Genomic DNA, 27,291 nt, shown 5'->3' with positions numbered 1-27,291 from the left:
TTAGCCACCTGACTACTGTCCAGGGCTAAACACTGTTTCAAGTAGACCTGGGCAGTGATGCCTACTCAAGGGCATTTAGAAACACTCTGTAATCCCACTCCTGTGTATCTACTTACAGGTTGTGCTTAGTGACATGTGCCTTCAGGTGTCTGCCTCTGTATCATTATGGTGTGGCTTCCTGTTACGTACAATTGGGGTGTTCATGAGTTTGAGGGTCAGCAGGACATCTGAGATGTGACTATGGGAGACAAGACCTGTGTGACATATAGGTGTTTGATCATTTGACAGCGCACAATGGTGTATTCAACTGTGCACTTCAGGCAGCTGTGTTACATGCACAGCTAACTGTGATGTGCTAATGTACAGGGAGTTGTGTTTGCAGAGACTCATATGTCTGATTTGTATGATGTGGGGTCTTCTGGGTCTGGGATATGTTGTTTGCTGGGGATGGGCAAGTGCACTTGTCATCTGCAGTGTTTGCTTTACCCCTGAGCTATGATTGTGACACAGTGCATACTGTTGTTGTCTGGATGCCCTGCCCCTGTGACAGGAGACAGTGTTGACTGACTTTCAGGGCATCCCAGTGCCATGGCATTTAACTTGCTATGAGTGAACCTGCATTGTATTCAAGTGTGCTCCATGCACCCCATTGTGGCATTGACTATCAGGACATGAGAACATCATAGTGTGTGTTGCTGGCATGCATCCCAAGCATGTGAAATGAGTCTCTGCCCATCCCTTCATCCGGACACCTGTACTGAGTCAGTGGCAAGAGATGTGCTGTGTGTATAGTGACATACTCCTACATGTTCACTTGCATGTCCAACAATTGTGTGGTTGGTGCATGTCGGGACATTAGGGTATTAGCATCCAACATGCAACAGACATATGGGTGCAAGTCCAGGAGGGATATGTGTGCCATGGTTGATATTGAGAATGACAATTGGCTTATTCTAAACAGTGTTGGCACTTTGAGCTGTGTTCAGCTGATGATTCCAGGGCTTGTCCTGTGATGTGATGTACTCACTGCGGTGTGTGCAGTCAGTGCAGGTGACTGATGTTGTTCTATTTTTTCCTATTTCTATCCAGATACATCGACGGCCAAAGGAGGGGACAGCTCCACGGACCAGGAGGAGCCACAGAGCCTGACTGGGACAGAAGGCGAGGAGTCGGAGGGACCCAGTGGCACGGAGGGCGAGTGGAGCCACACCGAGGAGTCCTCAGCACCATCCTCCCCAGCTGAGGGCCACAGCAGCTCTTCCTCTGTGACCTTGGCCTCTTCCCCACTGGCCCAGCAGATCCAGCTTACAAGGGGAAGAGGAAGTCCCCACACACAGAGGGGAGTGCCCCTCACACCCTGACACCCTTCCCCAGGCACAGTCAGATTGAGGCCTCCACCCGCAAGTCCCCCTGGAGCCAGAAGAGCAAGAGCCCACCCCCGCCCAGCAGCTCCACGGCGAAGTCTCTGGCGTCCATCCCCCAGGCCACCACTCCAGAGGTTCCCCGCCACACCCTGCTCCAGGTTCCCCCACCCACAGATACACCATCCCTAAAATGCTGACGCCCTCACCCCCACCACTTGCTCTTCCACCCCCGGTCAGAGAGTTAGTGCCACTGATGTGGGGACCGTGCCCCCCCTCTGTCCTGCCGACCTCACCTGAACCCCATTCTGCTCCCATTGAGTTAGGCACTGCAGTGGCGTTCACAACCACCCCGTCTGACTTGGGCACTGCAGTGGGGACCCAATCCACTCCATCTGACCTGCCCACTGCAGTTGTGCCGGCACTCACCCCATCTGACTTGTGCCCCACAGTTGTGACTGCACCCACTACTTCAGTTAGCTCCACTGCAGTTGCCAGTGACTCTTCTGCATCTACCACCCCTTCACTGCCTCCTTCTGCTGCGCCCTGATCCTGTCCCTGCGGTGCCTGTCCTGCCCCCATGTATGCCCCGCCGAGGGGATGTCCCCTGTCCTTAGCAGTGCAGTCAAGCAACGTGTGACTGTTGTCACTCAAGTTCACTTCTTGTCATTTGATAGTGGACTGGCCAGTGGCCTTTGTTTTGAACGGACGTTTACATTTTCATCTGCTGAATAAAGCTTTTTTCTTTATCCTTGTGAATTTGATTTAGCTGTACATTATGTTGATGATGTTAAGCGTGACCTTGCAGTTGTAATGCTGTATTTCAAATGTTGAATACTGAGGTGTTGATGTGGGGTACTCCATGCGGTCCATGTGATATGTATCCTATTCTGGTCGTGATCCATATCATCCTTTGCAGCTACCTGGGTGTGTCATGATTAACAATTAGTGGACACTCTGTAAACATTTAATTTGCATGATCACATCTGTGGCTTGCACACATGCACATATGATGTGCTTCCCATTGTCCAATTTGTCTATTTCCCTGACTGTGGGCGCATCACCACTGGACATGTAAGTGTGGGCATCATTGGTGTAGGAGCAACTGGGTCCTCTGTGCAACTTGCTGGACTTATGTATTGAGTATGTGCAGATGACTTAAGGGACACTCCCGTACCCAGGCTGTTGTGACCAGAGCCTTCATTGTGTGGTTACTGATGGCTGACTGACCAAGTGTTCTGCTGACATGACTGAGACCTGCTGGGACTATGTTTGGCACAGCTGAGCTTCCACAGGAGTTGAGTCCCCTCAAGTAAGGGTGTTGTTCCGTGACATTGCCAGGGCCCATATTGTGTGTTGTGTGGGCATGTGTGTGTGTGTGTCCACATTCCCTTTTCATACACAGGCAGTGTTCCCTTGATATGTTCCTGTTGTTGATGCTTGCTGAGTGGTACAGTGTTCATCCCACAACTTTGCCATGGGCTACCAGATGTGTGGGTGCATGGCACACTACTGTTAATTTGTGTTTCATCATTGGGATTTGTCAGTCCTGAGTGGAGATGATGTTGTCAGACACAGATGGTACACAGTCAGGGGTCCCCAATGTACTTGTTTGTTCGCAATATCATGTAGTTGTCCCTAGGTGGTACCTTTCAGTGATTGAGACATGTGTATGTGTGTGTAACTGCTCCCACTTGTCCGGTTCAGGGCTGCAATGTTTGCAGGTGTCAGCATGTGTGCCTTGTGGTTCTCCTTGGCTTCTGCATTGTCCTGGGACTGTGGCAGGTATTCCAAAAGTTACAGGAGCTTTGACGTCATGGCCATGTACCGCATACTGTGCAGTATGTATGTCATTCACCAGGGTTGTAAACTGTCCTTATGTGATGAGTCTGTGCACCTTAGGTCCTCCCAACATTACTGTGTTTGTCATGGGTGCATGTGCAATGTCACCTGTCCATGTGGGCTTCACAGATGCAGTTCAGGGTGTGTGGTGTTGAGGGTGGACTGATGTAAATGTTTGCGTGGATGGGCCCCTAGCTCCCGTTTGTCCAGGGATGACGGTCCATGCTGAGTGATTTGTGTTTGTGTAGGTGTGATGTACGTTTGTGGCACAGGACACATGTCTGGCTTTCACAGTTTGTACGACATCTACCTTTGTCAGCACAGTGGAGGTGTCATGCATACTTGTGTTACCCCAATGTCTGGTCCCTGGGGGTGGTGCTGTTGTGTGTCAGTCTCTTGCTGTATTAGTTGCTGTTCACTCCAGCTTGTGTCACATGTGTCTGTTGTGCTCCCTCTCATCTCACAATGCCTGATTGTCCACTAAGGGGGGCCCATTTATGGGTTACTTATGTATGGCACTGTGTCCACATCTGTCTCACTGTGGTTCAGCCCCCCTCATGTGTTGTGTAGTTACCTGGGGATACTGAGACACACACACACATGTTGTGTCAGATGTGCAGTGTGAGGTTGCCTGTTTGTGTTTGTGCATCTGCATCAGTGCATTGGTATTACTGTTGTGGGCCATTGTCTGGATGCTGTTTCTGTGTTTTTCCCTGCTGTCCCTGTGAGTCATATCACATCATTCTGCACATTCATCCTGGTTGTTAGGTGCCATTGCTGGCATGGAATGGGAGTTTGTGACCTGACACCTACAGTCTACACAGGTTGTTTTGATGTGTGTGTCTATTTTCGAGATGTGTGTATGCTTTGTGATGGTCACTTCTGTTTTTGTGTCATTGTACACTGTATGCATTGTCAACCCCCATGGGTGGTGCTTGTCTGCACATGGCAGAACGTATGTTAGGTTTTCACAGCACTGTTAGCCTCACCACATCTCTGTGTGTATGGGACACAACCACTACTTTGGCCAAAAAGTGTTTCATGTGTTGGGACCAGGAATCATACATGCTGTTTGGCATTTGCAGCTTTGACCATGATGACACTTACCTTTTGGTCACTGTGATGAGGGGGGTTTGGACCCCATCACCACAATGCTCAACATCTGCTGCAGTTTGGAACCACACACTTAACTTTTGTTCTACACAGTGAGGGGGTGTTATTTTTACATTGACACACTGCTATGGTGATGCTTGCCTTGTGTAGGCCACACTCAGTTTTTGGTCACACATGTGATGGTAGTTACATTGTATGTTCGAAGTCATGATCACTGTTGTGGGCATTTGTCACAGACTACACACTGTTGTCCTGATGTTAGGGGGGATGTATTTTACTGACTTACCTAATGTTGGTGAATGATGGATGTGTGGCGCATCACACATCCTATGAGTGGGGGTGGCAGTAGTGATGGGCAACATAAGCCCTATGAGTGGGGGTTGCAGTAGTGATGGGCAACATAAGCCCTATGGGTAGTGGTGGCAAGAGTGATGGGCAACAGGTCTCCTATGGGTGGGGGTGGCGGTAGTGATGGGCAACAGGTCCACTATGGGTGGGGATGGCAGGAGTGCTGGGCAACATAAGCCCTATGAGTGGGGGTGGCAGTAGTGATGTGCAACATTGTCCCTATGGGTGGGGGTGGCAGTAGTGATGGGCAACATAAGCCCTATGGGTGGAGTTGGCAGGAGTGATGGGCAACAGGTCACTTATGGGTGGGGGTGGCAGTAGTGATGGACAACATAGTCCCTATGGGTGGGGGTGGCAGGAGTGATGTGCAACAGGTCCCCTATGGGTGGGGGTGGTAGTAGTGATGGGCAACAGGTCCCCTATGGGTGGGGGTGGCAGGAGTGCTGGGCAACAGGTCCACTATGGGTGGGGGTGGCTGGAGTGATGAGCTACATAAGCCCTACGGGTGGGGTGACAGTAGTGATGGGCAACAGGTCCACTATGTTTGGGGGTGGCAGGAGTGCTGGGCAACATAGACCCTATGGGTGGGGGTGGCAGTAGTGATGGGCAACATAAGCCCTATGGGTAGGGGTGGCAGGAGTGATGGGCAACAGGTCCCCTATGGGTGGAGTTGACAGTAGTGATGGTCAACATGAGCCCTATGGGTGGGGGTGGCAGTGGTGCTGGCCATACAACCCCTATGGTGGCCTGTTGTTAGTGGCCAGGATATGGATCCCCTGTGTGTGTGTGACAGTTTGCGGGTACGTGTCGTTTGTTTGTGTGATGGGTGTCTGACTTACCGTCTGCGCCGTCCTTGTCTGTTCCTGATCCGGTCATAGATGTAGAGTACTGGTATGACCTGCGCAATTGGATTCATGATGTGTTTGTCTCATACACGCTGCTTGTTGGTCCGTCTCGTACCCGTTGCAAGCTGGTCCGTCTCGTAGACGTGGATTGAGTTATGGCGCGAATCGCAACTGATATGCTTCTTTTCCGGATGCTGTGACCTGCCGTACGTGGTGACGTAGGAAGTACACATAGTTCTTGTCCGGGCGGAAACTGCTATGGATACTGCTTCCGGGCGACTCGGTTGGGCGTTAGGAGTTACAGGCTCGGACGGAGAATGAACCTTGAATTACAGCCTACGTGTTGGTCGGATTTTTGGCAGTTATGCGCATCGTACTTCATCAACTGGACGGACCGTCCCAGGTACGGGTCGGTTGCAAGGTAAGGCTATGAACAGCTCTCAGAGAGCTGTCCGACCCAGATCGGAATCGACCCCTTAAATGCATTTAGGCTCTGAAGATTGTGACCGTACTGACCTCCATATAGGTACTAGGTAGTGGCTTTAGCACCACTCATATGAGCACAACAAGAGTAGGGGTGAGATGAGAGCCTGATCTGGTGGGGCTTTGGGGAATCCTGCTACTCCACTCACTAGACATAGGTGAAAAGCTCCCACCTCCCTCTGGTGCAAACAAAGTGGATCATCATGATGGGAGGATAACACCAGAGACTTTGGGTGCATGTGTATGGTTCTTACCTAGATTTCTCTTTGCTGGAATAATCTCTGAAATGAGAAACATGAATTCATTATTTGCATGAGAATAAGAACAATAAGAAACAACGCAGCATCAGAAGAGAAGGTGCATTATTAAAGCAAAGAGTTTAGCCCCTGTAGGTAGGGCAGCATTACCCGCTCAGTCGTTCACTGCTCTGTATCACTGACCATGCCGCCATCTGCCACCACGTCATAGATAAGATGGGGCTAGTCGCAACCTGCATTTTTTGGTAGATTCAGTAGTACCACAATAGTCACATCCACCTTTCCTATTTTTTCTTTTTACGGGAGCCCCTCACACACGTATGTTTGGTACTTAGCAGTAAATGTTGGGGGGACGGGCGATTGGCTGGAAAAAGAGGCCGATTTACTACTAAATGGGGCGGGTTTCTGAGGAGTGAAGAGGAGGTTTAGGGAGGAATGTGCACCCTCCGTGAGAAGAGTGAGCCCATTGTGATTCACAAACCACACTTCAAAAATTACTACAACAAAAAATGACTCAAAATGATAGTAAATTACTCCAGCTCAGAGCTGGAATAAGCCCAGCTCCACACAAGGTGAACCGCGGGTACGGTAACACCCTTCCAAAGAAAAATTGTTCAAAATCAAATCCCATAGGAACAATGTTAAATGAATTGACATTTTTTAGTACATATATAAAACATAATATTTAATTTAAAAAACCATAAGACATATTTATTATTTGTTTTCAAATATGTAAACAACCTTTCTTGAATTTGAAGAACAATGTAAATTAATTTTTATTAAGACATAAATTACTTTTAATTTTAATTGATTTGTGGGTATGGCCAAGTGGAAGGAGCGTTGCTTGGTGCCTAAGAGGATGTTAGGTGTGTTGCAAGGTGGGAGGAGGATGTCATGGGGCCTGGGAGGATGTTAGAAGACTGGCCAGGTGAGAGGAACATTGCCCTGAGGTCTGGGAGGATGTTAAGTGCGTGGCCAGGTGGGTGGTGCGATGCACGGGGCAAGAGAAGATGTTAGGGGCGTCGGCAGGTGGGAGGAGCATTGCAAGGCACGAGGGAGTACGTTAGGGGCGTGGTCAGGTGGGAAGAGCATTGCACAGAGCCTGGGGAGATGTTAGGGGCGTGGCCAGGTGGGAGGAGCATTGCACAGGGCCTGGGAAGATGTTAGGGGCGTGGCCAGGTGGGAGGAGCATTGCACGGGTGCGGGAGGATGCCAGGGGCGTGGTCAGGTGGAAGGAGCATTGCACAGGCCTGGGATGATGCTAGGGGCATGGTCAGGTGGGAGGAGCATTGCACAGGGCCTGGGAAGATGTTAGGGGCGTGGCCAGGTGGGAGGAGCATTGAATACTTGCAGCGTCCTCCAGGCAGGGTTTGGGAAAAGGGTCTGGTTGCGCTTGTGCTCATGGCTCCTACCTGGATCCACACATGGTTTTATTCATCGACTCATCCGAATGATAAATTGGACCCGTTGGTCCCTCACCCAGAATCCCCAGGTGTGAGACTGCCAGGCCAGTTGTGAAAGGCTGGAAAGGTATCCAACCAGGAAATCCCCCTTTGGCCAACTTGTAATCAGCACCTTCCTGTTCAAGGTCGACATGCTTGATGCCGCTCCAATCAGGCTCTGGCCTCTGCACTGACTGCACAGTTTGACCATTGAATGCCCCACAGAATGGCTCTGGCCAGGGCAGAAGTCCTAAAAAAGAAGTGGGGGGACTAACCAAGTTAGGTAGTATGCAAGTGAAACATTGACTTGTGCCATCAGAGCGCATGATGTCACGATATGTGACATTGCAGGTGACATCACACAAAGTGACCTCACTGGAAGTGACATCACAAGAAGTGACATCAGATATTAAAACCTCACACATATGTTAATCACCTATATCATAAGTACATTTAAGCACATTATGAGATTTAACAAATGAGATTTGTTGTCGGGGTTGTGCCAAGAAAGTGGCGCAATCCTAACGCAAAATCTGGGCCTCAACTAATACATTTATTTATTTTAACCCTGCCACAAGCACATTGGCAACAAGGAGAGCATGGCTGTGGATCTGTTCTGCTTAATTGGTTGCGAAGTCTAGATTTTAATATATTTGATTGGGTTCAGACATCTGCTGCAGAGGTGCCAGTAAATCTCAAGGAATAGAGGCAAGGGTGAGATCACTCTGGAGGTGAACGCATTTGTGGGAGAGATCTGTGTATTGTGAAGTCCCAGATTTGAATCAAAGTAGTACAGAAGGTTAATGTGTCTCCTGCAAAGCACATCATGTAACATGGAGATGACAGATATTTATTTTATGTAGATAGGTAAGTGGGTTACTGCTTTCAGCACAGACATCCTTTTGTTACCAGCAGTTCATAAATTGTATTCCTTCTAATATAGCACAGTGAGCTAAAAAAGACATGTGACTCCTACACCTTGCAACCCTGTCTCAGGTAACTCATCTTGTACATTGATGTACACATTTACATAATTTATTATCAACGTATACTGTGTATGTTTTGTAAAGAACTCTGACAACGCACTGTAAGAGTGTCAGACCAACACATCTGATATTCTTACAGCGCTTGGATCTATCATATCTATCATATACAGGGACAAAAAAAAACTCAAAAGCGGCCTCTCTTGGGTACCTGTGAGTAAGCTGGGTGCCTTTGGGTCCCCTCCGTTGCATTTACTTTTAAGTGTGAGGTTCCAGACGGGCTCCAGTCAGCATATTCAAACAGAAGGAGGCCTAATGGCCCCTTAACTTTGGCCTTTATCTTCCGCCCAGCTGGATGGGAAAATAAGGTCCCCGCCTGCACGTTGCTGCTGGGAATGGGAAGCAGACAATGTACAGGTGCTGCTGAACGTGTCCAGTGTCTGAAAATGACACTGGGACAAGTTTAACATAAGGCTTGGGGTCTCTACTCTCTGAGTACAGGAGTTCATCATCTCAATAAATCTTATGGGTGCCACTAGCATTCCCAGCAGCCCCAGCAGCAGCTTGCTGTCTGAGGGCTTCAAGAGGAGGGCAGCTCAGCAGCTCTTGACTCAGATCTGCCCTGGAAGGGCCCCCTGTCCCAAAGGACTCAACCTGATCAGGCTCAAGCTCATCTGGGACAGTTCCTTCTTCAGGAGCACAATCATCTCCCTCAAGAGACTGATCTGTATTCTGAATCAGGGGGGAAGGCTCTGCCGTAACCCTACTGCTCCTTTTTTTGGAAGGCACCTGGTCCATTCTTCCAGAATCCAGAGCCTGTTCAGTGTTAGACATTTTGGCTTGTGACCTAGTCACAGCAAACACATGTGCAGAGATTCCTATCATTTCTGCATGAGTTCTTAACTCCACTTCAGACCAGGCTGAAGTCTCTAAATCATTGCCAAGCAAGCATTCAACTGGTAGGTCTGCACTTACCACAACATGGCTTGGCAGTTCAGGCTGGACTGTTCCCATGAGGCACAGGGTCAAGACTGATTTGCATATGGCCATGTCTGAACTGGGGTGGCGTAGTGGGCAAAAGAACTATGGATTTAACCCAGATCTCTTGACTGGGGGAGAATGTCTGCATTGTCAGCATTCCGTCCATCATTTGTTTGTTGTAACGCTTTTCGCCCTAAGTGGGATGGGTATGCCCAGACGTGGGTCCCGTGCTCACTACGCCACTGGAGTCAAGCTATCCTGGCTAATGACGGCTGATAGCCAGAAACCGGTCCTAGGATGCTTGATTCCGGCCCAGGGAAGACATGGCTTGGCAGTTCGGGCTGGACTGTTCCCATGAGGCACAGGGTCAAGACTGATTTGTATATGGCCATGTCTGAACTGGGGTGGCGTAGTGGGCAAAAGAACGATGGATTTAACCCAGATCTCTTGACTGGGGGAGAATGTCTGCATCGTCAGCATTCCGTCCATCATTTGTTTGTTGTAACGCTTTTCGCCCTAAGTGGGATGGGTATGCCCAGACGTGGGTCCCGTGCTCACTACGCCACTGGAGTCAAGCTATCCTGGCTGATGACGGCTGATAGCCAGAAACCGGTCCTAGGATGCTTGATTCCGGTCCAGGGAAGACATGGCTTGGCAGTTCGGGCTGGACTGTTCCCATGAGGCACAGGGTCAAGACTGATTTGCATATGGCCATGTCTGAACTGGGGTGGCGTAGTGGGCAAAAGAACGATGGATTTAACCCAGATCTCTTGACTGGGGGAGAATGTCTGCATTGTCAGCATTCCATCCATCATTTGTTTGTTGTAACGCTTTTCGCCCTAAGTGGGATGGGTATGCCCAGACATGGGTCCCGTGCTCACTACGCCACTGGAGTCAAGCTATCCTGGCTGAAGACGGCTGATAGCCAGAAACCGGTCCTAGGATGCTTGATTCCGGTCCAGGGAAGACATGGCTTGGCAGTTCGGGCTGGACTGTTCCCATGAGGCACAGGGTCAAGACTGATTTGCATATGGCCATGTTTGAACTGGGGTGGCGTAGTGGGCAAAAGAACGATGGATTTAACCCAGATCTCTTGACTGGGGGAGAATGCCTGCATTGTCAGCATTCCGCCCATCATTTGTTTGTTGTAACGCTTTTCGCCCTAAGTGGGATGGGTATGCCCAGACGTGGGTCCCGTGCTCACTACGCCACTGGAGTCAAGCTATCCTGGCTGATAGCCAGAAACCGGTCCTAGGATGCTTGATTCCGGTCCAGGGAAGACATGGCTTGGCAGTTCGGGCTGGACTGTTCCCATGAGGCACAGGGTCAAGACTGATTTGCATATGGCCATGTCTGAACTGGGGTGGCGTAGTGGGCAAAAGAACGATGGATTTAACGCAGATCTCTTGACTGGGGGAGAATGTCTGCATTGTCAGCATTCCGTCCATCATTTGTTTGTTGTAACGCTTTTCGCCCTAAGTGGGATGGGTATGCCCAGACGTGGGTCCCGTGCTCACTACGCCACTGGAGTCAAGCTATCCTGGCTGATGACGGCTGATAGCCAGAAACCGGTCCTAGGATGCTTGATTCCGGTCCAGGGAAGACATGGCTTGGCAGTTCGGGCTGGACTGTTCCCACGAGGCACAGGGTCAAGACTGATTTACATATGGCCATGTCTAAACTGGGGTGGCGTAGTGGGCAAAAGAACGATGGATTTAACCCAGATCTCTTGACTGGGGGAGAATGTCTGCATTGTCAGCATTCCGTCCATCATTTGTTTGTTGTAACGCTTTTCGCCCTAAGTGGGATGGGTATGCCCAGACGTGGGTCCCGTGCTCACTACGCCACTGGAGTCAAGCTATCCTGGCTGATGACGGCTGATAGCCAGAAACCGGTCCTAGGATGCTTGATTCCGGTCCAGGGAAGACATGGCTTGGCAGTTCGGGCTGGACTGTTCCCATGAGGCACAGGGTCAAGACTGATTTGCATATGGCCATGTCTGAACTGGGGTGGCGTAGTGGGCAAAAGAACAATGGATTTAACCCAGATCTCTTGACTGGTGGAGAATGTCTGCATTGTCAGCATTCCGTCCATCATTTGTTTGTTGTAACGCTTGACAATCCTGAAGGCAGAGTGCTTGGTTTTATGTGAGAGGGTGCCCAAGCATGAGCTGATCCCCTCTGCAGCATTCGGAAATACTTTCTTATGCCTGTTCTGTGATGCACCCATACCATATACTCTTAAGTGCATTATAACCTCGCGGTAAATGCTAACTTTGGGATGGCTGCATCAAAACATGTCGTGTTTGGTGTCAAACCCTTTGGAATACTACCCCCCTAGGGACTCACAAGAGTAACCCAGTAACCAATCTGGAATGTACCTAATGTACATGCAATCAATTTAGAGAGGAAGCAGCTAGGCTTGGGTCCTGGATAGCAGGGCCCCAGCCAGACTAAGGTTGAAAAACAGTAAAACACCAGCAAAAAGTGGGAGAACCATAGTAAGCAGATCCTATTCTCCTAAACAAGGGGTTAAGCCGCTGCACTGGTGTACTGGATGCTAGGTTCAAGGGGTTCACCCGCTGCACTGATGTACTCGACGGTAGGTTCAAGGGGTTCACCCGCTGCACTGATGTACTCGACGCTAGGTTCAAGGTGTTCACCCGCTGCACTGGTGTACTGGACGCTAGGTTCAAGGGGTTCACCCGCTGCACTGATGTACTCGACGCTAGGTTCAAGGGGTTCACCCGCTGCACTGGTGTACTGGGCGCTAGGTTCAAGGGGTTTACTCGCTGCACTGATGTACTGGATGCTAGGTTCAAGGGGTTCACCCGCTGCACTGGTGTACTGGACGCTAGGTTCAAGGGGTTCAGCCGCTGCACTGGTGTACTGGACGCTAGGTTCAAGGGGTTCACCCGCTGCACTGGTGTACTGGACGCTAGGTTCAAGGGGTTCACCCGCTGCACTGGTGTACTGGGCGCTAGGTTCAAGGGGTTTACTCGCTGCACTGATGTACTGGATGCTAGGTTCAAGGGGTTCACCCGCTGCACTGGTGTACTGGACGCTAGGTTCAAGGGGTTCACCCGCTGCACTGATGTACTCGACGCTAGGTTCAAGGGGTTCACCCGCTGCACTGATGTACTGGACGCTAGGTTCAAAGGTTAACTCGCTGCACTGATGTACTGGACACTAGGTTCAAAGGTTAACTCGCTGCACTGATGTACTGGACGCTAGGTTTAAAGGGTTCACACGCTGCACTGGTGTACTGGATGCTATGTTCAAGGGGTTGGTCAACTGCACTGATGTACTGGACGCTAGATTCAAAGGTTCACACGCTGCACTGATGTACTGGACGCTAGGTTCAAGGGGTTCACCCGCTGCACAGATGTACTCAACGCTAGGTTCAAAGGGTTCACCCGCTGCACTGGTGTACTGGATGCTAGGTTCAAGGGGTTCACCCGCTGCACTGATGTGCTCGACGGTAGGTTCAAGGGGTTCACCCGCTGCACTGATGTACTCGACGCTAGGTTCAAGGTGTTCACCCGCTGCACTGGTGTACTGGACGCTAGGTTCAAGGGGTTCACCCGCTGCACTGATGTACTCGACGCTAGGTTCAAGGGGTTCACCTGCTGCACTGGTGTACTGGGCGCTAGGTTCAAGGGGTTTACTCGCTGCACTGATGTACTGGATGCTAGGTTCAAGGGGTTCACCCGCTGCACTGGTGTACTGGACGCTAGGTTCAAGGGGTTCAGCCGCTGCACTGGTGTACTGGACGCTAGGTTCAAGGGGTTCACCCGCTGCACTGGTGTACTGGACGCTAGGTTCAAGGGGTTCACCCGCTGCACTTGTGTACTGGGCGCTAGGTTCAAGGGGTTTACTCGCTGCACTGATGTACTGGATGCTAGGTTCAAGGGGTTCACCCGCTGCACTGGTGTACTGGACGCTAGGTTCAAGGGGTTCACCCGCTGCACTGATGTACTCGACGCTAGGTTCAAGGGGTTCACCCGCTGCACTGGTGTACTGGGCGCTAGGTTCAAGGGGTTCACTCGCTGCACTGATGTACTGGACGCTAGGTTCAAGGGGTTCACCCGCTGCACGGGTGTACTGGACGCTAGGTTCAAGGGGTTCACCCGCTGCACTGGTGTACTGGGCGCTAGGTTCAAGGGGTTCACTCGCTGCACTGATGTACTGGACGCTAGGTTCAAGGGGTTCACCCGCTGCACTGGTGTACTGGACGCTAGGTTCAAGGGGTTCACCCGCTGCACTGGTGTACTGGGCGCTAGGTTCAAGGGGTTCGCTCGCTGCACTGATGTACTGGATGCTAGGTTCAAGGGGTTCACTCGCTGCACTGATGTACTGGACGCTAGGTTCAAGGGGTTCACCCGCTGCACGGGTGTACTGGACGCTAGGTTCAAGGGGTTCACCCGCTGCACTGGTGTACTGGGCGCTAGGTTCAAGGGGTTCACTCGCTGCACTGATGTACTGGACGCTAGGTTCAAGGGGTTCACCCGCTGCACTGGTGTACTGGACGCTAGGTTCAAGGGGTTCACCCGCTGCACTGGTGTACTGGGCGCTAGGTTCAAGGGGTTCGCTCGCTGCACTGATGTACTGGATGCTAGGTTCAAGGGGTTCACTCGCTGCACTGATGTACTGGACGCTAGGTTCAAGGGGTTCACCCGCTGCACTGGTGTACTGGACGCTAGGTTCAAGGGGTTCATCCGAGGTACTGGTGTACTGGACGCTAGGTTCAAGGGGTTCACCCGCTGCACTGGTGTACTGGACGCTAGGTTCAAGGGGTTCATCCGAGGTACTGGTGTACTGGACGCTAGGTTCGTGGGGTTGATCAGCTTCTCCTAAGTGAAATCCTTCAGTTTGCAGCCATCGCTTGCACAAGGAGAGACCACAACTCTGACAGCGGGTCAGTGAGTTGCAACATCTCCTATGGGATGTGGGCAGATGACAGCTGCTTCCCCCACTCCATGTCACTGGATGCTCAGAGCCACTCACCGTTCTCCTTGCGATATTTTCTGATAAAGTAACTGACAGGGACAAGGACCCCCATCAGAGCGATCACACCCACAATCAGCCCCACCATTGGTGCAGAAACTGAGAAGTATTCGTCTGTTAGGAGAGAAAATAGATTACTCCACAGAATTTAAATTCATGCTCAAGAGCAAAAGAGAATAAAAGAGATAATTCCCCACATTGTATTAGTAACTGGGAGTAAATGCCTGCACATTAAGAGAACAGAATGAAGCATGTTATCCTCAATATTCAACATATTGTAAGCCGTAACCTTCTAGCAAGGAGGATTACAACCCAGGTCCAGATCCAAATGTTTATAATGATTCTGTCCCCACACACCACCTGGTCTGAGAAGGTGGGTGGCGAGAGCCTGTGCGGGGGCTCTCCCAGGTGGGAGGAGCATTGCACGGGGGTGGAAAATATATAAGCACAGGGCACATGAGAGGAGAATCGCATGGGGCCTTGGAGGGTATTAGGGGCCTGGCCGGGTGGAATGAGCATTACACAGGAGCCTGGGACAATATTAGGGGCCTGGCCATGCAGGGGAGCAGCGCAAGCTCACTACGGGGCATATCAACAACAACCGGCGATAAATATGGCTAAGCGCACTTAGCGCTAGGATAATTATCGCCGGCTAGCGTGGATTTTTATTGCTGAGATAGCGTGCTATTAGCAACGCTTATCTCAAAAGCGATAAAAATCCTAGCGCTAACTGCCAAACATGAGATTATCGCTGGAAACCCAGCGATAATCTCATGTTGGCTTGTTGATAGGGACTCACATACTTAGCCATGATATCCACCTTACATAGGATATCATGGCTAAGTCAGTCCTGAAGCAGGCGTAAGGAAAGTAGCGATAACAGGGGTTATCGCTACTTTTCTTGCCTCTATGCTTCATAGCGTGGGGCTTGATGATAGAAGAAATGTCGCTTAGCGACATTTCTCCTGTCATGTCATGTCATGTCCTGCCTGTCCATCAATTGTTGTTTTTGCATTTGTCACCCCGAGTGGGACGGGTATGCTCAGACGTGAGTCCTGTGCTCTCCATGCCACTGGAATCAAGCTATCCTGGCTGAAGAGGGGTGAAACCCCGAAACCGGTCCTAGGATGTTTGTTTCCAGTCCAGAGAGGACCTGGCTTGGCAGTTCGGGCTGGACTGTTCCCATGAGGCACAGGGTCAAGACTGATTTGCATATGGCTGGGTTCAAACTGGAATGGCATGGTGAGCAAAAAAACGATGGATTTAGGTCCAGATCTCTGTACTGGGGTGAATGTATGACATTGTTCTGCATTCTGTCCATCAATTGTTGGTTTTGCATTTGTCACCCTGAGTGGGACGGGTATGCTCAGACGTGAGTCACATGCTCTCCATGCCACTGGAATCAAGCTATCCTGGCTGAAGAGGGGTGAAACCCCGAAACTGATCCTAGGATGCTTGTTTCAAGTCCAGGGAGGACCTGGCTTGGCAGTTCAGGCTGGACTGTTCCCATGAGGCACAGGGTCAAGACTGATTTGCATATGGCAGGGTTCAAACTGGAATGGAATGGTGAGCAACAAAACGATGGATTTAGGCCCAGATCTCTGTACTGGGGTGAATGTATGACATTGTTCTGCATTCTGTCCATCAATTGTTGTTTTTGGATAGCATAGTGCAGCACAGAAGCAAAGTTGGAATTAAATGGAAAAAAATAAAAGAGGTTTTCTCAAGATTGTCACATTTTAAAGCAAAACAACCCAGCAGCCTTTGCCACAGACTCTTTTAAAACCTGTTTGCTATGAAAGGGGGAGCAGGCTACGATTGTACCGTGTTCTGAGCGTAGATTCTAAAGTCCCTTACTCTGTTCCTTACTTCCCTTGCTCACCTCGTCTCATTGCCTTGGATCTCATCTCAAGAAAGTTTAGAGACCTTTGCTGCTTCAAAGTTGACTGAGAGTTTATTAAACAACAACCAGGAGGATAGGTTCAGCTCCCTCCTTATACCCTGGACCAGGGTGCCTGGTGGGAGCGACAGAAGCCTTCTGAGAACCACCCCTTCCAACCGATCCCACTCACAGGAAGAGTTTGTAGTAGACAATAGGCTCACTCACGACAACAATTCATGAATCCATGAAAAAGAGTAAGAACTCTTCTAGAGTTCAATCTTCAAATCTTTGTCAATTCTGGAGTCCAAAGGCCAGTGTTCAGAGCTCGCCCACCACCCCTCCAAACCCATCGAACCACCCTCGACACTGTGGTCATATCAGAACTTCGCGACCCTCTATCAGTCACTAAATCTAGGACCAGATCAGGTGTGTATGTCCCTTCCTGAAGACTTACCCGCCATGGAGATGTGCACGCCGTGTTCCTGCTGAGTGAGGCGGTTCCTCATCAAACAGGACACATTCCGGTTGGATTTTGATTTCATGACGATGGTGATGGCCCCGTACAACAAGCCGTCTTCATCTGCAGTCCATGTCTCGGTGAGCGGTGGCAAGGATTTCTTGTTCACATCCTGCCACAGGGCTTCCGGCTCTGGATACCAACCTGAAGATTTACACGCGACCCGGATCCCTCCATCGTCATAGTGATCAACGTGGATGTGGGGGATGGATCCGAAGCCTTCAAGGTGGAAGGAAAGCAAAGAAACTCAGTCATATTCAGTCAGTGGTTGCACATCACTAAGTGATGGAAGCAGCAGTTTCACATAACGGAATAAGGATATGAGGCGGACCCAGTATGGACATGCCTGCCTGATGCAATTTTCAAATATATATTGATGGAGATATTTAAAGTGTTTCCATGACCTCCATAATCTACCGTTCAACACCAGCCACATCAACGCCCAGTACCCCGTGCCTGCCACAGACACCAACAGACAGCGAAGAATTCACCCCCATGTCATGGGCATCCCTCCAAGAACAACTGCGATTCCCTTCGTGCCAAGACTAAGGGGGACCAAGTGACCCACAACGGGATTCAGGCCAAGGGGCAAATGCATCTAGAAGGACCCTTGGATTCTTGTCCATCATCACCTGCTCCTTTTCTGCTCCTGAAACACCCTCAGTAAGGGAGCTGGTGGTGAAACACTCGTGAAATTACACGAACATCTCACAAAATTACACTTTTGGAGCAGATGAGGTCTGACAGTGTCCCGGGCGACTGTTATCATGCAAGGGCAAAAAAAAGTGAGATCATGTATTTACAAGACTCTTTCAGCATGAAGCATTGAAAAATGCAAAACTTCAAGTAAATGTTACAAATTTCATACAATGCGAGCTTCAGAAAAAAACATAATGTAGGTTTGACGCAGCATCTAGCTTTGTCCCCCTCTATTTCTCTTCCACTATCTTTTACTGTACGGTGTCCATATAGAGCCCGGAGACCAGACTCTCAGGTTATGACCCCTTCTATAGCACAGTGTCCATATAGAGCCCGGAGACCAGACTCTCAGGTTATGACCGCTTCTATAGCATGGTGTCCATATAGAGCTCGGAGACCAGACTCTCAGGTTATGACCCCTTCTATAGCACAGTGTCCATATAGAGCCCGGAGACCAGACTCTCAGGTTATGACCCCTTCTATAGCATGGTGTCCATATAGAGCCCGGAGACCAGACTCTCAGGTTATGACCCCTTCTATAGCATGGTGTCCATATAGAGCCCGGAGACCAGACTCTCAGGTTATGACTCCTTCTATAGCATGGTGTCCATATAGAGCCCAGAGACCAGACTCTCAGGTTATGACCCCTTCTATAGCATGGTGTCCATATAGAGCCCGGAGACCAGACTCTCAGGTTATGACCCCTTCTATAGCATGGTGTCCATATAGAGCCCGGAGACCAGACTCTCAGGTTATGACCCCTTCTATAGCATGGTGTCCATATACGGCCAGGAGACCAGACTCTCAGGTTATGACCCCTTCTATAGCATGGTGTCCATATACGGCCAGGAGACCAGACTCTCAGGTTATGACCCCTTCTATAGCATGGTGTCCATATATGGCCAGGAGACCAGACTCTCAGGTTAAAGCCCCTTTTACTGTATGGTGTCCATATACAGCCCGGAGACCAGACTCTCAGGTTATGACCCCTGCTATAGCATGGTGTCCATATAGAGCCCAGAGACCAGACTCTCAGGTTATGGCCCCTTCTACTGTACGGTGTCCATATAGAGCCCAGAGACCAGACTCTCAGGTTATGACCCCTTCTATAGCATGGTGTCCTTATAGAGCCCAGCGACCAGACTCTCAGGTTATGACCCCTTCTATAGCATGGTGTCCATATAGAGCCCAGAGACCAGACTCTCAGTTTATGGCCCCTTCTACTGTACGGTGTCCATATATAGCCCAGAGACCAGACTCTCAGGTTAAAGCCCCTTTTACTGTATGGTGTCCATATACAGCCCGGAGACCAGACTCTCAGGTTATGGGCCTTACTACTTTATGGTGTCCAGGCAGGTTTTTAAAGCTTTCCTAAGTTGGAACTGGCTGGATTCTGATAGGACAGGGAGAGGGTAGGGATTCCATTTGGAAGCAGCAGATTCTGGAGAGTCTCTGCCTCTACTATGTTTTCCTTTGGGAACCTGTAGTGGAAAAAAAGGCTTAAGCCCGATTGACAGCAGACCCACAGTGGCGGAGCCGGCTGTCCGACTGCCGTATTATGGCTTTGGCGGTCCGACCGCCATAGGACTGCAGCTACCGCCAGGGATCACGGATCTCTGGTGGTCTTGCAGCGGTCTGAGGCCACAATATGCAGGCGTCCGTATACTGCACCACCAAGCATCTTATGAGTTTCCTCACTGCCCTCCGTTTCGTGGGCACGAGTCCACCATGAAAAGGGTGGCGGTGAGGAAACTAACAAAGCCCTATAGGGCCCCCATGGTGCCTCCGTGCAAGGGGGTGCATGCAGGGGGGCAGATGGTGTGCCCCACTATCTTTCTGAACCCCCAGTTCCTGCACAGTCCATGTTGTGCTGGAATGTGCTGTGGGGGTCCCACAGCGCTGCCTTTCTAAGGCTCTACTATGAGCCTTTGAAAGGCATCACCGTGAGCCAGCTGCCACAGGACTTCCCTCCCAGATTACAACTTGTTATGCAGCGGGCTGTCGGCGGTGGAGTTTGGTGGTTTTTGGAGCGGGGGGGTGGCTTGTTGCCCCTCTCCTACACCGCCAAACTCATAATCGGGCCCAAATTCCTAAAGTTATTGGAAAGAGACATGATGATGACAGTAGAGGAATCTCAGGCTACCTGTAGTTCCGGGTGCAGGAACACTCGTCTCCAGAACTCAGAGCGAGCCTGGGTAGCATTCACCCAAGGACACTGCTCCAGTCAACTCAATATTATGTGGGTAACAGGGACCCCCTGAACAAGAGGAGATGGAATGTAATTCCTAGGACAGGGTATAACACAGTGCAAATATAACTTCCTAGGCAATTAACATGTTTTGTATATTGCTATTTAAAACGTGTCCAAGTAGTATAGCCAAAAACAGTATTTTTAAAAAGTATCACATAAATGTTTATTATTAATATGATTCTCACAGAATCACGAACAAAATCAATAAAAAAACACAATTCAAAAATGCATTTATACATAGTATAGACATTCAATGTGTTCAACAACAATTAAAAGTAGAGACAAATCTGTGGCCATATGATCATCTTCTACGCGCGTTTCGGCGAAAAGTACGCCTTCGTCAGGAAATGCCACAATTCCTGTTGGTTGGAGAAAATGTGTTTAAAAAGATATTACATGACTAATTTTTTGTTTTTGTATCTTTTACATAAAATTGGCTATAAACTATACACGGACACTTCACATACAGCGAGAATCTGTTATTCTCACCCAAGGATAGAAAGAACAATGATATTAACAATTGAAATAATTGTACGTAAAGAATAATAATGAATATCTTTCTGAGATGTAAATGATGGAACGTCTAGCGAAAGAAAAGGAAAAAGGGGGGGAAAGAGAAAAGAAGAAAAAAGGAGGTTGGGAAAAGGTTGTGAGATAAAGAAACAGAGGAAAGGAGCAAAATGAAAAAAAGGAAAAAAAAGGGAAGGAAAGAAAGGGGAGAAAGAGAGAGTTAGAACAGAAGAAGAGACAAGCAGAAAGAAAGAAAGCTAGAAGAAGAGAAGGAAAGAACGAAAGTTAAAGAACAAAAGGGAAGAAAGAAGAAAAATAGGAAAAGAGAGGAAGAAGAAAAAGAAAGGAAAAACAAGAAATAAAGAAAAGTCCAATTGATGAAGAAGGAAGACAAACGAAAAAAGAAGAAAGAAAAAGAGAAAGGACAGAAAAAACAGAGAAAAAGGGGGGGATGTGGAACTGGTTAATGAAGTAGGAGTGTGATGACTGATGTCAAATTGGTTAGTTATTGATGAACGTCATTTAACATAAGTGCTAGCTCTACTCATGAGCCCTGGATGGATAAAGAGCAATGCTTACTTCAAAGTGTAGTCTAGCGTGTAGATAGCAGGTGAAGGATTTTTCTGGAGGTAGTGTTTGACGGTCTGAAATGACCAAGAGACAGGATATAAGGAACTCAGTAATGATGTCCGCTAAAAGCTATGTCATTAGGAGGAGTCTTCCAGTACCTGATAATTGATGTAAAGCCTCTAATCATGGGATTTCACAGAAAATGAAAAGAGCGTTGCCGGGTGTTACAGGTGGTGGTCATGAAGCCTGTGAAAATGATAACATGCTGTTGTAGCGGTATAGAAGGAACTCTGTTGGCAAAATCTAAAAGAGGGTTTTTCTTATTAATGATATATGGATGTGCTTTGTATTTAATATAGTAGAAATACCTGTTCTATCTGCTAGAATGGAATATCACATATGTCGGTCAAAAGGACTTGAATGAACGGAGTGTTCATTCATGGGTTCAAGATATATTCCTGATGCAGCAAAACTATGGAGCAAAAAATCCAAAAAATGTCATTAGAAATAATGCGTGCTTATGATGATCGGGCATTGTGAGAGTTATAGCTGTTTCTTTATTTACCTGTTTTATCCCCGTGTGGACCTGGTAAAGGATTGCCGCAGATGATAATAAGAGTGGAGCCGTATGGATGACGGGCGTCTAATATTAGGGACAAATGTCCTGAAATGAAAGGGACAGGGGAGGGAAAAGGAAAGGGGGGGGAAAAAGGGTTAAAATGTAAAATGAGTATATATATGGGGAAGTGTGTATAACGATGGTTAAGTTAAGTTGGTGTTAAGTATTGCGGTTTGACAATGACCACGTTGAAGCAAGGGATCATTATATGCCAACTGCAAATGGGAGTGGTCAGGTAAAAAATGAAGGCTGCGGGATGGATGTACGCAGCTAGTAGATCGTATCAGCGAGTGCGGGGAATGATTACATACCCGTTGCAGAAGGCTGAAGTCAGGTGAAAAATCAAGGCTGGGGGATGGATGTTATGGGCTAATATATTTTATCAGCGAATGCATATGGCATGTAAATAATTCAACAGTTTTCGAGAAATAAATGGATTGTTCGTTAAACTACAAAGCGCTGGAAAAGGTCTTTACCTGGTCTGCGGCGTGATGAGGTGCCGATTCCTTCTGTGTGGACGTTTGCTCAGCTGAGGATGATGCCGATAAGCGAGGATGGCGGGATTCGCGTTCGTTTAAATAGTGAAGGTAGGAGAATCTGATAGGACGTTGCTAACTGGGAGTGCTGCGTGGGTCGTGAGTGGGTGGGGGAATAACTTGTTTCGGGGTTGGTTATGACGTTAAAACTAAACTGTGGATTAGTTAAAGGTACATGTACGAGAAAATAACAGGGCCACCGCGGAAAGCCAGACCCGGTATGTAAACAGCGGCCCTGTATGTATTAATGCATGCAGATCGATAGATGTCATCTCTTGGAATCTTTTTAATGTGGATCTGTATCTGGGTGCAGTTTCATTTATAATGTGCCGGATGATTGTATGGAATTAAATAAAAAGTAACATGAAAGTTGTCTAATAAAATATATATTGGGAATGATGTCTGCAGACTGTAAATATATTATTTGGAGGCAGAATAGGAAAATATTATTTTTGAACAATTATATATTTGATCGTATTGTTGGGGGATGGGAACATGTGTGGGGTTGGTTACAGGGAGGAGGGGAAAGGGCGGGGGGGGGCGGGGAAGGGGGGGGGGTTTCTGGGGTGGTTTGTGGGATGGGAAAGTCGGTGAGAGGAAACTAATACAGATATGGAGAGAGAAGAATGAGTATCAATGGAAGGTATTGTATCTTCATGACTAGTGTATCTGATTAGGTAATTGCATTTTCCCACGGCAAGTCGCTGTTCAGACCCCTGCGAAACGTGTCTAAGGAAAAGATCCAAAATACTTCGCGTTTTTTGCGGACTGCAGTGCCACCTTGAGTGTCAGGTGTTTTGATCTTTTCTAGGATACACCAACGTAAGTCATCTGGATGGTGTTCTGCTTGTAGGAAATGTTTCACTAAGGGGGCTTGAAGTTTCTTAGTTTTGATGGCAGAACGATGTTCTGATATTCTGATGTGTATGGCTCTCCCAGTTTCGCCTACATATCCTAGTTGACAAGGGCAGAGGATCAAGTAGATGACGTTGGAGGTTTTGCAGTTCCATAAGTCGGTTGCTTGGATTTTAAATCCATTGTGGGTTAAAGTGTCTCCAAGAATAATGGAGTCGCAGGATTTGCAGTTTGAGCATCTTATTGTTCCTTTGATGGGGGCTTTGTTGTTAATAGTTTTTTGGATGAATGGTGGTTGGGAGTTAAGGCTAGTGAATTTAGAATGGACCAGAATATCTTTGAGGTTTTTGTTTTTTCGATAGGCGTAAATAGGTTTATCTAATTTATTCTGATTGTCCATGGTACAGTTGAGGATGTGCCAGTTGGTGTTAATGATGTGTTTAATTTTATTGTTCAAGGTGGAGTGCTTGGTGACACATACAAGTTGGTGATTTTCCTCTTGTGTGTTGGGTCTTAATAGGTGATCCCTATCGTAATATCTGGCCCGTTTATACGATTCTCGAATGAGTCTGTGGGGGTATCCTCTCTCTAAAAATTTCTTTTTCATTTCCACTGCTTGTCTATCAAAGTCAGTGAGGTTGGTGCAGTTGCGGCGAACTCTTAGGAATTGGGAGAAGGGGATACTGTCTTTTTGACTTCTAGGGTGAAAGCTTTTAAAGTGTAGAAGTGTGTTTCTCGCTGTTGGCTTAACATGTAAGTCTACTTCCAGGTGGCCGCAATTGTTTTTGATAAGAATGTCGAGAAATTCTACCATGGTGGTGTGGCTATGTGCAGTGAATCGTAAGTTGGGATCTGTGAGGTTAAGCCATTGCAGGTAATCAGATAGTGTATCTTCTCCCCCGGTCCAGATAAAGAAGATGTCATCAATGTATCTGAACCAGTGGGAGACAGATTCAAAAAACGGGGCAATTTCATTGTGTATAAATTTGTCCTCCCAATGTGCCATGTAGATGTTTACATGCCATATGCATTCGCTGATAAAATATATTAGCCCATAACATCCATCCCCCAGCCTTGATTTTTCACCTGACTTCAGCCTTCTGCAACGGGTATGTAATCATTCCCCGCACTCGCTGATACGATCTACTAGCTGCGTACATCCATCCCGCAGCCTTCATTTTTTACCTGACCACTCCCATTTGCAGTTGGCATATAATGATCCCTTGCTTCAACGTGGTCATTGTCAAACCGCAATACTTAACACCAACTTAACTTAACCATCGTTATACACACTTCCCCATATATATACTCATTTTACATTTTAACCCTTTTTCCCCCCCTTTCCTTTTCCCTCCCCTGTCCCTTTCATTTCAGGACATTTGTCCCTAATATTAGACGCCCGTCATCCATACGGCTCCACTCTTATTATCATCTGCGGCAATCCTTTACCAGGTCCACACGGGGATAAAACAGGTAAATAAAGAAACAGCTATAACTCTCACAATGCCCGATCATCATAAGCACGCATTATTTCTAATGACATTTTTTGGATTTTTTGCTCCATAGTTTTGCTGCATCAGGAATATATCTTGAACCCATGAATGAACACTCCGTTCATTCAAGTCCTTTTGACCGACATATGTGATATTCCATTCTAGCAGATAGAACAGGTATTTCTACTATATTAAATACAAAGCACATCCATATATCATTAATAAGAAAAACCCTCTTTTAGATTTTGCCAACAGAGTTCCTTCTATACCGCTACAACAGCATGTTATCATTTTCACAGGCTTCATGACCACCACCTGTAACACCCGGCAACGCTCTTTTCATTTTCTGTGAAATCCCATGATTAGAGGCTTTACATCAATTATCAGGTACTGGAAGACTCCTCCTAATGACATAGCTTTTAGCGGACATCATTACTGAGTTCCTTATATCCTGTCTCTTGGTCATTTCAGACCGTCAAACACTACCTCCAGAAAAATCCTTCACCTGCTATCTACACGCTAGACTACACTTTGAAGTAAGCATTGCTCTTTATCCATCCAGGGCTCATGAGTAGAGCTAGCACTTATGTTAAATGACGTTCATCAATAACTAACTAATTTGACATCAGTCATCACACTCCTACTTCATTAACCAGTTCCACATCCCCCCCTTTTTCTCTGTTTTTTCTGTCCTTTCTCTTTTTCTTTCTTCTTTTTTCGTTTGTCTTCCTTCTTCATCAATTGGACTTTTCTTTATTTCTTGTTTTTCCTTTCTTTTTCTTCTTCCTCTCTTTTCCTATTTTTCTTCTTTCTTCCCTTTTGTTCTTTAACTTTCGTTCTTTCCTTCTCTTCTTCTAGCTTTCTTTCTTTCTGCTTGTCTCTTCTTCTGTTCTAACTCTCTCTTTCTCCCCTTTCTTTCCTTCCCTTTTTTTTCCTTTTTTTCATTTTGCTCCTTTCCTCTGTTTCTTTATCTCACAACCTTTTCCCAACCTCCTTTTTTCTTCTTTTCTCTTTCCCCCCCCCCCCCCCTTTTTCCTTTCCTTTCGCTAGACGTTCCATCATTTACATCTCAGAAAGATATTCATTATTATTCTTTACGTACAATTATTTCAATTGTTAATATCATTGTTCTTTCTATCCTTGGGTGAGAATAACAGATTCTCGCTGTATGTGAAGTGTCCGTGTATAGTTTATAGCCAATTTTATGTAAAAGATACAAAAACAAAAAATTAGTCATGTAATATCTTTTTAAACACATTTTCTCCAACCAACAGGAATTGTGGCATTTCCTGACGAAGGCGTACTTTTCGCCGAAACGCGCGTAGAAGATGATCATATGGCCACAGATTTGTCTCTACTTTTAATTGTTGTTGAACACATTGAATGTCTATACTATGTATAAATGCATTTTTGAATTGTGTTTTTTTATTGATTTTGTTCGTGATTCTGTGAGAATCATATTAATAATAAACATTTATGTGATACTTTTTAAAAATACTGTTTTTGGCTATACTACTTGGACACGTTTTAAATAGCAATATACAAAACATGTTAATTGCCAGTCAACTCAATACCCTGGGTGGCATTCACCCATGGGCACTGCTCCAGTCAATCAATACCCTGGGTGGCATTCCACCAGGGGCACCGCTCCAGTCAATCAATACCCTGGGGGGCATTCAACCACAGGCACCGCTCCAGTCAATCAATACCCTGGGTGGCATTCAACCACGGCACTGCACCAGTCAATCAATACCCTGGGTGGCATTCAACCAGGGGCACTGCTCCAGTCAATCAATACCATGGGTGACATTCAACCACGGGCACCGCTCCAGTCAATCAATACCCTGTGTGGCATTCAACCACGGGCACCGCTCCAGTCAATCAATACCCTGAGTGGCATTCAACCAGGGGCACCGCTCCAGTCAATCAAAACCCTGGGTAGCATTCAACCACGGGCACCGCTCCAGTCAACTCAATACCCTGTGTGGCATTCCACCAGGGGCACCGCTCCAGTCAATCAATACCCTGGGTGGCATTCACCCAGGGGCACAACTCCATTCAATAAATACCCTGGGTGGCATTCAACCACGGGCACCGCTCCAGTCAATCAATACCCTGGGTGGCATTCAACCAGTGGCACCGCTCCAGTCAATCAATACCCTGGGTGGCATTGAACCACGGGCACTGCTCCAGTCAATTAATACCCTGGGTGGCATTCAACCAGGGGCACCGCTCCAGTCGATTAATACCCTGGGTGGCATTCAGCCAGGGGCACCGCTCCGGGCAATCAATACCCTGGGTGGCATTCAACCACGGGAACTGCTCCGGTCAATCAATACCCTGTGTGGCATTCCGCCAGGGGCACGCTCCAGTCAATCAATACCCTGGGTGGCATTCAACCAGGGGCACTGCTCCAGTCAATCAATACCCTGGGTGGCATTCAACCAGAGGCACCGCTCCAGTCAATCAATAACCTGGGTGGCATTCACCCAGGGGCACCGCTCCAGTCAATTAATACCCTGGGTGGCATTCAACCACGGGCACCGCTCCAGTCAATCAATACCCTGGGTGGCATTCTACCAGGGGCACCGCTCCAGTCAATCAATACCCTGGGTGGCATTCAACCACGGCACCGCTCCAGTCAATCAATACCCTGGGTGGCATTCAACCAGGGGCACCGCTCCAGTCAATCAATTCC

General features: G+C 48.0%; 1 protein-coding gene across 1 annotated transcript in view; it reads right to left on the bottom strand.

The window, feature by feature from the left end:
• Window positions 1-27,291, bottom strand: part of LOC146829916 (butyrophilin subfamily 2 member A1-like) — a 67,439-nt gene that overhangs the window by 17,637 nt on the left and 22,511 nt on the right. Inside the window, exons 3-5 of the mRNA XM_085604187.1 lie at window positions 16,998-17,279; window positions 14,662-14,775; window positions 6,247-6,273 (exon numbers count right to left, since the gene is read on the bottom strand). Of these exons, the coding sequence (XP_085460313.1) occupies window positions 6,247-6,273; window positions 14,662-14,775; window positions 16,998-17,279 (423 nt within the window). The remainder of the gene's footprint in view (window positions 1-6,246; window positions 6,274-14,661; window positions 14,776-16,997; window positions 17,280-27,291) is intronic.

Source organism: Triturus cristatus, chromosome 5_1 (genome assembly GCF_964204655.1).
Source record: "Triturus cristatus chromosome 5_1, aTriCri1.1, whole genome shotgun sequence".
Classification (NCBI taxonomy): Eukaryota; Metazoa; Chordata; class Amphibia; order Caudata; family Salamandridae; genus Triturus; species Triturus cristatus.
Note: the sequence above shows the minus strand (reverse complement) of the source record. Positions and strands in the feature narration are given on the sequence as shown.